This window comes from Vicia villosa, linkage group LG1, assembly GCF_029867415.1.
Source record: "Vicia villosa cultivar HV-30 ecotype Madison, WI linkage group LG1, Vvil1.0, whole genome shotgun sequence".
Taxonomy (NCBI): Eukaryota; Viridiplantae; Streptophyta; class Magnoliopsida; order Fabales; family Fabaceae; genus Vicia; species Vicia villosa.
Window position 1 is genome coordinate 57,676,239 of NC_081180.1, and position 10,963 is coordinate 57,687,201.

At 32.0% G+C, this 10,963-nt stretch overlaps 1 protein-coding gene across 1 annotated transcript; it reads left to right on the forward strand.

Annotated features, from left to right (window-relative positions):
• The first annotated feature begins 1,079 nt into the window (after positions 1-1,079).
• On the forward strand, positions 1,080-3,221 carry LOC131606974 (1-aminocyclopropane-1-carboxylate synthase CMA101-like). Its single transcript, XM_058879047.1, has 3 exons — positions 1,080-1,368; positions 1,456-1,748; positions 1,867-3,221. Exons 1-3 carry the CDS (start codon positions 1,222-1,224, stop codon positions 2,855-2,857), a joined length of 1,431 nt encoding a protein of 476 aa, XP_058735030.1. The 5' UTR covers positions 1,080-1,221; the 3' UTR covers positions 2,858-3,221.
• Positions 3,222-10,963: the final 7,742 nt, after the last annotated feature.

The following is a 10,963-nucleotide window of genomic DNA, read 5'->3' on the forward strand; positions in this document are numbered from 1 at the left end:
TCTTAAAATTAATTTTCGTTGATAGATTTAAGAGACACATGTTACATTACAATGTACAACTCTTTGAATTATTTGTAGAAGATCAATGTTTTAATTTAGTGTTATGAAGTAAAAAATATCAAAGACAAATAGTTTTTAAAATATATTATTTGCCAGAATAAATTTTTTTTAATGATTGATCAGTTCACTTGAAATGACTTTAAAAATGTCTTTCCTATATTAAATTTTTTTTTTTCAATTTCACAATCAAATTCACACAAATATATTTTCCTTTTACTCTACACTAAACATAAGATAACCTAAGTGTCGATCTTTCTCTTTTTAAATGTTTAGTTTAAAAAATCAAATTCTTTAACCAAACAATAGAATTAGATTATAAAATTTTAAATTTCGTCAAAAATATTACATGATTAAGATTCCTTAATTCAAATACATTTTTAATCCACACATTATTTAATATTCATGTAATTTCAATACATTCAAGTGTTATCTTACTCACGAAGAAACTGATTTTTATTCTAAAACAATCTTCTTAAGATAAACAAATAAAGAATTTCAAAAATTAAACTTAGAACTTAGTCTAAAATCCATATTTGTTTAATAAGCAATTTTAGACAAGCACATCCAAGTAAATCCAAACAAACAAAATAACACGGGATAAAGAATATACTCACCACCTGAATTCCCACGCGAGATTAAACCCTGTGGGAGACACTTTCCACAATTTAGTCTTCAAATTTAAATTAGTAATATTTAATATAAATAAATAAATAAGTAAATATTCTCCTCATTATTATTGAGTGATACTAGGGACCGTGGACTTCTCGTGTTATGGTTGGGACGGTGGAACATAACACTTTTTTCCTTAAGCAACATACCACTATTCTATCATTACATAAACATTACATTACATTTTTTTTAATAAACCATTATTCTATTTTATGCTTACTTATGTCTCTTTCTCTCTCTCTTCATCTACACAACAAAAATGTTACATTTTTTAGTCAAAAGACTTTCTGCAAAACCACGTGGTTCTCTTTCTCACTACCACTTCTTTTGCCTATAAATATATACACCCACCTCACTACTCTTCACAACAACAATTCATCTCACATCTAAAACTAATCTACCAATCTTTCTCTCCCAAACATTCTCAAACACTTGTCCATTTTCCTTCACACAAACAATATATACACCAATTTCCTTAACAAAATACACAAAATGAAACTCTTGTCCACCAAAGCAACTTGCAATAGTCACGGCCAAGATTCTTCATACTTCCTAGGATGGGAAGAATATGAGAAGAATCCTTATGATAATGTTCACAATCCCAAAGGAATTATTCAAATGGGTCTAGCAGAAAATCAAGTAATTAACTTTTTTCATAACAAAAAAACAACCTTAAAACTTTGTTTTTCTTTTTACTACTTAACTAACTTGTTTTGTTTTTTTCAGCTTTCTTTTGATCTCTTGGAATCATGGCTAGCTAAGAATCCAGACGCTGCTGGATTCAAAAGCGGCGGAAAATCCATTTTCCGTGAACTTGCTCTCTTCCAAGATTACCATGGTCTCCCCTCCTTCAAAACTGCATTGGTAGATTTCATGGCTGAGATTCGAGGAAACAAGGTTACTTTTGATCCCGACCACATCGTTCTCACCGCAGGTTCTACCTCAGCAAACGAAACTCTCATGTTTTGTCTCGCCGAGAAAGGCGAAGCATTCCTCCTTCCCACTCCTTACTATCCAGGGTGCGTAAAATTTGTAACATATATACTTCTTTTCATTTATCTGCATTTTTATCTGCATTTTTCGGAAATATCAAGATTCGGAGCTGACGATGTTTTTTGTTTGTTTGGAATTTTGCAGATTTGATAGAGATCTTAAGTGGAGAACTGGTGTTGAGATTGTTCCAATACAATGCAATAGCTCCAACAACTTTCAAGTTACCGAACAAGCATTGCAACAAGCATACCAAGAGGCACAAAACCGCAACCTTAAAGTCAAAGGAGTGATGGTTACAAACCCGTCAAACCCGCTAGGCACCACAATGTCAAGGAGTGAATTAAACCTTCTCGTCGACTTCATCGAAGAAAACAAAGACATGCATTTGATAAGCGACGAGATTTACTCCGGGACTGTTTTTACCTCTCCCAGTTTCATCAGCGTCATGGAAATTCTTAAAGACAGAAACAATCTTAAGAACTCCAAAGACGCTGATGAAATAAAAGAGAGAGTTCATGTTGTCTATAGTCTTTCCAAAGACTTGGGTTTGCCGGGTTTCCGCGTCGGCGCTATTTACTCCGAAAACGATACGGTTGTCGCCGCTGCGACCAAGATGTCAAGCTTCGGTTTGATTTCTTCTCAAACACAGTATCTTCTCTCCGCTATGCTTGGTGACAAGAAATTCACCAAAAACTACTTAGCAGAAAACTTAAAGAGGCTTAAAAAACGACAAACCAAACTCGTTTCTGGTCTACAAAAAGCAGGAATCAGCTGCTTAGAAAGCAATGCAGCATTGTTTTGTTGGGTTGATATGAGACATCTTCTTCAGTCCAACACATTCGAAGCTGAAATGGAGCTATGGAAAAAGATAGTGTACCAAGTTGGGTTGAACATTTCACCTGGTTCATCTTGCCATTGTAATGAACCAGGTTGGTTTCGTGTGTGTTTCGCTAACATGTCGGAAGAGACTCTGAAACTTGCAATGAAAAGGTTGAAAGCTTTCGTTGTTGAGTCCACTGGCAATGTTAATGGTGTTACTACTAGAAGAGCATCTAAGGGAAAATCAGTACTCACTAAGTGGGTTTTTCGGTTATCGTCTCGCGGTGATCATCGTGATCAACAGGAAGAACGATAATCTGGTTCCGGTGGTGGTGGTGGTCGTAGTTTGTGTGATGAGAAGTTTGAAGAAGCTAGCCATGCACAATATTACATTTTTTTTTTACTTTTCTTTCTTTTCTTTTTTTCTTTTTTTGGTCTCCCCAATTATTTTTTGGTGGAGTAGTTCAAAAAAATGATTATTTTATACTATATTCTATAAGATTGTAGAGAGAGAGAGAGAGAGAGAAAGCACTCTGTCCATGTGGATATGAAGTGTGATGAGATAAGCACTTTTAGTTTGATTTCAAGATGGAAATTATATGATTATATATATTATTCATTAATAAAAAAGTTTAATTTATTTATGATGAAATCCACTTTTATGATTATGTCATTTCTTATAGTAATGCTTTTTTTATGAGTGCCATGTGTTGAAAACGCTGATTAATCGCTTTTGCAAGATAAGCGGTGTAGAAGATGGATTGGGTATGCAACTTCTAAAACCGTCCTTAAGACGAATTTCACACTGTTTTCAATTATGCATACATCTTGTAAGGCGTATAACTAGGAGAATTTGCAGTGTTTGGGTGAGACCCAAAAAAGTCAATAAGATTAATTTGTAATGTTTTGATTTATGATATTAAAATATAAATATTTTATGAGTGTATATTTTAAGGCAATTAGGTTGAGTTCCACTTGTTTACCTTGAATCGCAAGAAAAGGTTGTGGTTATACAGTAAACTAAGTTAAATCTGTGGGATAGATGTTGAAGTTTGAAGTTGAGAAATGAAAATATTTTATTTATTTAACCTTATAACCGTAACCAACTACTTAAAAAAAGTGCGCAAGTTATTGGCAATATTTTAAGGAGTTGAAAACACTTGGCTTTGTTGAAGTTTCTGGGAGTAATCATAGTCATCACCAGCTCAAAAAGTTGTTTTGTCTCAAGCAAACTACTACGTTTTGTGTGTACTACGTGTGATCCTGACTGGCACAATGCTGTCTCATAGCGTGTCATTTTTTTCTAAAAAAATCTATATTTAAAAATAAGGAGAATAATTTACTACCCACAAATTTTATTGATTATCAGTGTGATAATGAGATATATGATTTGGATAGATCCACAAATTGGAGTTTATGTGAGACATAATTTAACGTCTTAAATAGACAATTATATATTTTTATTTCAAAAGTTACATCATAAAAGAGTTTAAAATTATAGATCAAGATACATATGCATACGCCACTTTAAAATTTGTTTATAAATAATTATTTTAAAATTTGTTTATAAGTCTTAATGATCTACTATAATTATTTGATCTTGTCAAATGTTTACTACTTCTAATTATAAATCAATAACATATTAATGATCTACTATAATTATTTATTACACTCATCAAATGTTCACTACTACAAATAAATCAATAACACTAACTCTAACATTACATTTGTGTAAAAAATAAAAAATAAAAACTCTAACATCATATTGCATGTGTAGAACATATTATTTTTTAGAGTAATGTTAACTTGTACTTAAAAAATTTGTATTGAAAAATTAATAAATAAAATTATAAACTTTTAACTAAATTAATATACAATTTTCAAACACAAATTTCTATATTCAACACCTTTTATTTATACGTTTTTATCATATGTTTTTAGGGCACAATTTAATCTTTATATAATATTTTTATTCTATTTTATGTACTTATATATTTATTTTTAATTTCATTTATTTTCAATTAAATTAGGGACATATTATATATGATTTGTCTATTAAATTTATATATTTGTTTTATAAAATTTTATCATTAATTATATAATTCACATTGCAAGGATAAAATACTACTACGAAAAGTCTCTTTTACTTTAGTTGAAAAAGGGATTTTATCTTGGTTTTGTATGTGAGATAACGATTAACGTCATGAAAGTTTTTCACTTTTTCTCTTGGTTATAGTTTCATCGAGGAGAAAATTGTATTGGTCATGGGTTAGATTCCCTACAACAACATTTTGAAATTTTTAAATGGTGAAAAACACATTTTCCTCGGTTGTGGATTTTTATCGAGGGAAATATACAGTTGAATTTATTATATCGAATGTTGATTGCTTATTTTACTAAACCCTAACTGAACAGATAATCTTTCAAATTGATTTAGAAAATAATTATATGAAAAATCATGTCATATTTAAAGAACAACTTACACTAATTAATAATTTTCGAGCATTCTGTAATTTATTATTCATCTCTCGTTCTTTGATGATTAAAAGTTTATTCAATGTTTCAAGTTCTTCATTCAACACTTACTAATAATTCAATTTTAAGATCTTAAAGTTTGATGTTTTGCAAAATGAACAAGTATAGAAGAAAGAGTTTAACGAAAACTAAAGCATTGAAAGAAATTTAACCGCTAAAGAATGAGAGATGAATATTGAGTTATAAAATGCTCGAAAAACATTGATTTGTGTAGTTGTTTTTTCATATAATACTTAATTTTTTATATTATTATTTTCTAAATAAATTTGACAGGTTATATGTTCCAAGGGGGTTAGTGAAACAAACAATCGACATTAGATATAATAAACTCAGTTGTATTTTCCGTCATTCTAATATCCTCTTAACATGTTTCAGGAACAAGATGAAAGCTACATAAATAATCACAAAAAAATCTCAATCTCAATCACAAACTCAATCACATCAACTAAGCAACAACATTTAACTTTCAAGACTTTGCTAAGTAGAACAACTAAACAACAACAACTCAAAAAGCAACAATCTCAACAATGTTAGAACAAGATTTGTTCTGATCAATATTCTTAGTTTTGATGATAACAAGGATATGAATTTTGTGTGAGATAATGTGGTACTCTAATACATTGCAATTTCCCTTTCAGGAAATATATAAAGAGTATGCACAAATCAGCGCTCAGAAGCTTTGTCTCAGAAGGTTCAACATGCAACATCAGAACATGGTCTGGCAAGACATCAGAAAATGGTCAAGGCAGAATCAGAACATGGGTCTATGGAAGCATCAGAAGAACTTAAGATCAGAAGCAGAAGCACTGAAGTTCTCATGGTATCACGCTCAGAAGCACTTCAAGGTCAGAAGACAAGAAGATGCTATGCACCAAGCTGTTTGACTCTGATGATATTCAAATATTATATTCACAAACATCAGATCAGAAGAAAGTACAGGTGGCAGGCTACGCTGACTGACAAAAGGAACGTTGAAAGCTATTAAAGGCAACGTCAGTAGACACAGCGTGAACAAGGCTCGAGGTAGTTGACAAAAGCGTGAAACATTAAATGCAAAGCTGTACGGAATACGCAAAGCATTAAATGCGCCCAACGGTCATCTTCTCAAACGCCTATATAAATGAAGTTCTGATGAGAAGCAAGGTTACCAATCCTGAACGAAATTATTCTGAAAAACTTGCTGAAACGTTGTTCAAATTCAAAGCTCAGAAACTTCATCTTCATCAAAGCTCACTACATTGCTGTTGTAATATATTAGTGAGATTAAGCTTAAACGTTAAGAGAAATATCACTGTTGTGATTATAGCTTTTCAGAAGCATTGTAAAACTCTTATTTGATTACATTAATTTGTAAGTAACTAGAGTGATCAAGTGTTGATCAGGATACTCTAGGAAGTCTTAGCTTGTGTCTAAGCAGTTGTAATTAGAGTGATCACGTGGTGGTCAGGATACTCTAAGAAAGTCTTAGCTTGTGTCTAAGCATTTGTTCCTGGAGTGATCAGGTTGTGATCAGGATACTCTAGAAGACTTAGTCGCGGACTAAGTGGAAAACCATTGTAATCTGTTGCGATTAGTGGATTAAATCCTCAGGTGAGGTAAATCACTCCGTGGGGGTGGACTGGAGTAGTTTAGTTAACAACGAACCAGGATAAAAATAATTGTGCAATTTGTTTTTATCGTTCAAGTTTTTAAGACTACACTTATTCAAACCCCCCCTTTCTAAGTGTTTTTCTATCCTTCAAACAAAACTACAACAATAAACCTATTACGTACTTATCTCAACAAAAACAACAATGTATACCATTCAATCTCAGTCTAAACAACAATAACAATATTAGACAACAATTCAAAAACAACATTAAACAACAACTCAAAAACAACAATCTCAATCTTAACAAACTACAACATCATCAACAATAAACATATTACATATTTATCTCAACAAAAACATCAACGAATAAAATTCAATCTCAGTCTAATCAACAACAACAATAATATTAAACCTCTAGGGTTTATGGTCTCAACAACAATAACAACAACAACCATTACTACAATACATACCTAATATAACAAGTTATTATCTTGGTTATTCCGTCAACCGAAGTAATAACTATTATTTAGGTGCCAGAATTTTTTAACTTTATTAAAAGACATATCATTACGGTCCACACTAATAATTGTGGTTATATGTTAAGGCATGCAAGCTTTGAACCCCAACACCAATATTTTTCCATTTTCTATACAAAATTGGGCCTGTCCCTTAACTGAAAAACATTTCACCACGGTTGTTATTGGTGACTATGGTTATTTTCTCCATAAAACTAAAATGTTTTACCATGGTTGGTCTTTAAAACTATGGTGAAATGTTTTTCTTTAAAATTAGAACATAACATGTTTAGTTTATTTCCTTCTTAACAAAAGTTCCCTAGCAAAGAACAGACCAAAGCGAAATCGATAGTGAAATAGACAAAATCCAAATTGAATCCAAACTTCAACAGGTGTTCCTCTCATTCATTTATTAGAACGTCTAAACTTCAAGAATTTTTTTGGAGTTCCTCTTCTTGGTATCTTCCTTTTCTTCAATTTATAGTATGTTCTCTATTTCATCACCTTTATCATCATTCATATTGACTTTTAGGTTTTGGTGTTGTTAAATGTTATATTGTTGTGAATAAACTTCTAGTATATTGAGAAATGTAGGTAGTTGCAAGCATATGTGAGAGTGTTGTTGTATATAACCATATTAGTAAGTTGTGAATGGATCTCTAGTATGTTGAGGAATATAGGTAGTTGCAACCATATGTGAAATTGTTGTTGTATATAACCATATTAGTAAGTTATGAATGAACATCTAGTATATTGAGGAATATAGGCAGTTGCAAGCATATGTGATAGTGTTGTGTTATATAACCATATTAGTATGTTGTGTATGTAGCATTAGTGTGTCATCCACATTAGTGTACTTATGATTGAGTGATATTGAGATTATTTTTATATTGTTGTTATTGAATAATATTGATATTGTTTCATTCTTATCGAGTTGTTGTATTGTTAAATAATTCTACAAGCCTTTTATATAAATTTCAGAATTTATTATGGATCGTAGTTGGATGAAAGCTGGTAGATTAGGTTCGGTGTATGAGAAAGGAGTTTTTTGAATTCCTTGAATACGCGGAACATAATATTCCCAACAATAACAATATATTTTATTGTCCTTGTGTTATTTGCGAGAATATCAAAAAAAAATTCAACGGAAGAAATATTTCATCACCTATGTTGCGATGGAATTTATCAAAATTATACAGTATGGACATGGCATGGTGAAGTGGATAAAAATCAAAATGCGACGTCACAAAAATATGAAGTTGAAGATATGAATGGTCGACTAGAAGATATGATCTGTGATATTGGAGAATCTTCATTTCGGAAAGCCCATATTTATGATACTTTATGTAGTGATAAAGATGCACCTTTCTATAATAGATTTGGAGTATATCAAAATACATGCATGCCATAATGATTTCATGTTATGGCATAATATTATGTCTTTGAGATGCTACAATCCTCCTCCTTACCTTATCATGAGTCAAATGCTAATCACAGATCTCTATAACCGTTCTCTCACTACTACTAGCTTCCATGATAGGAAACTCCACCTCAAATTGAGTTTTTCCCGTTATAGTTTCTAACAGGTTTATCCTTTGGTTTTTACTATTCTTCCTCTGAAGAAATTATCTACCAACCAAGTAAGCTGCTTTGACATCATCACTTCTCCAAAAACTCAATAACAACTCAACGGTAACATGCATTTTTATCCCTTGTTTTCTGTAAAATTCATTATACACTTCTGAAACACACTCAAGGCATTCATAACGCCTTGACCTCAAATCCCATAACGCTTTCTTCTCATGAAAGCCAACAATGTATGAGTAACAACAATTAAACCTTCTAAAATATATAGACCACATATTTTGGACCCTTTAACAATAATCACTTCATCATGCGAAATCTTCTACACTCCACGTTCAACTATAGTGCAATAGTCAAGATCATTAAATATGCTTATTGATAACAAATTTGGCTCATGTTTTAGAACATACCTCACATTATGAAGAAGAAAATCAAGATCATCAAACATTTTAAGTCTGACCGTAGAAATACTATTAACTTTGCAAGCCTTATTATCACCAAGGCAAACTACTCCATCTTGCACATGTTAGAACAAGATTTGGTTCTGCAATATATCTCCGAGTTTTGATGATAATAATGAATATGTTTCTATGAAAAATTTTGGTACTCTAATGTTTGTTGCTTTGAGCTTTTAACAAACAGGTTCTGAATTTGATGAAAGGCGTGGCCAACACATCACAAGATACCAAGTTCTGCTTCTACGCTACACAAGTTCTGATGAACAGTAGCAAACCACTTCAAAAGACTCTGAAGTTGTCACTCTGATATGAAGTATGAAGAAAGTAATCTAAAGACCAAGTGCTGAAGACTCTGAAGACGCAACTCTGAAGACTTGAAGCTCTGAATATTTATGTTTCTATAGAAAAAGGGTACTAAAGACCAAATGCTGAAGACTCTGAAGACGTAGTTCTGAAGACTCTGAAGACCCAATAGCTTATTTTCTTTTCTTCCAACTCATGCTGACAGCCTCTGAAGTTCAAGAAGAATTGAAGATAACATTATGTAGTACGAGGTACAAGATACAGATGAATATTTCGTTCCACTGTCATGAAAGGATGGACGTGGTGTACTATCTTGTCTCCCACTACATTCAAGCCGCCAAACTTCTAAAAATTCCACAAATGCCCTGCAACAGATATAATATTATATTGGCTATATAAAGGCTTGAAGACTTATAGAGGAAGCTGCTAATTCATGATCATATACATTCTTAATAGACTGTCATAGCTTCATTCTCTATAAAGTCTAGAATCTGAAAAATATCGTTTACATTCAGCTTGTGTAAAAGCATTTATTTGTAAATAAACTCTTATTCAAATTGTTGTTTGATTGTTCCTCGAGAGACCAGTTGGTTAGAATTTCTTGAGAAATATAATACTACCTCTGTTCCTTTTTATAAGAGACAAGTCATTTTTTAGGTTCATTGAATAACAAATGTATTTGGTCTGTTTATAGACTAGATACGTTGATTATTCAATGAACCTAAAAAGTGAATTGTCTCTTATAAAAAGGAACAGAGGTATTATTAGTGTGTCTTAGAGTTTGTCCTCAAGAGACCAGTTGGCCAAAATTTCTTGAGAAGTTTAGGACTTGTGCGTCTTAAAGGTTGTATTGTGAGTCATCAGCAGTTAGCCAATGCAAGTGTAATCAGTTTGGTTATAGTGGATTAAGACCTCGTTTGAGAGAGACGAAATCACCTTGGCGAGTGTACTAGATTAGCTTGATATTTTTCAAGTGAACTAGTATAAACGTACCTTGTTATTTCCTTCTCGTAATCTATTGTTATTATAAAGAGTGAAGTATTTGGTTTTTTAGAGGGGAGTTGTTTTTTATTAAAACAACTTTGTTTGTTAAAAACCCTATTCAACTCCTCCCCCTTTCTAGTGTTTTTTCACACCTACAACACCAACTTCAAAGTCTTAAAGTATTCTATTCATGGACACATGTGATAAGAGTAACATGAGTCAATAACCCAACTATCTTTAGTGTCCAAAATCGATACCACTAGTGCACCAACATCCTCATAACCATCCTCGTCCAAGGCAACCACAATCTGAATATGATCATCATTGACCTTTCTCTCAGGACAATCCTTCTGAAAATGATCGGTTTTCTGAAAATTAAAACATTTTACCTTTGATTTATCAAATCTCTTTCATTTGGACATCCCTTTACGCTCACCCCTTCTCTTAACACA

What these genes read in the sequence shown, in the direction of transcription:
- LOC131606974 (XM_058879047.1), top strand. Translation starts at nt 1,222, where the DNA reads ATGAAACTCTTGTCCACCAAAGCAACTTGCAATAGTCACGGCCAAGAT. An exon ending in TGGGTCTAGCAGAAAATCAA is followed by an intron (nt 1,369 to 1,455) that starts GTAATTAACTTT and finishes TGTTTTTTTCAG; the next exon opens with CTTTCTTTTGATCTCTTGGA. An exon ending in CCCACTCCTTACTATCCAGG is followed by an intron (nt 1,749 to 1,866) that starts GTGCGTAAAATT and finishes GGAATTTTGCAG; the next exon opens with ATTTGATAGAGATCTTAAGT.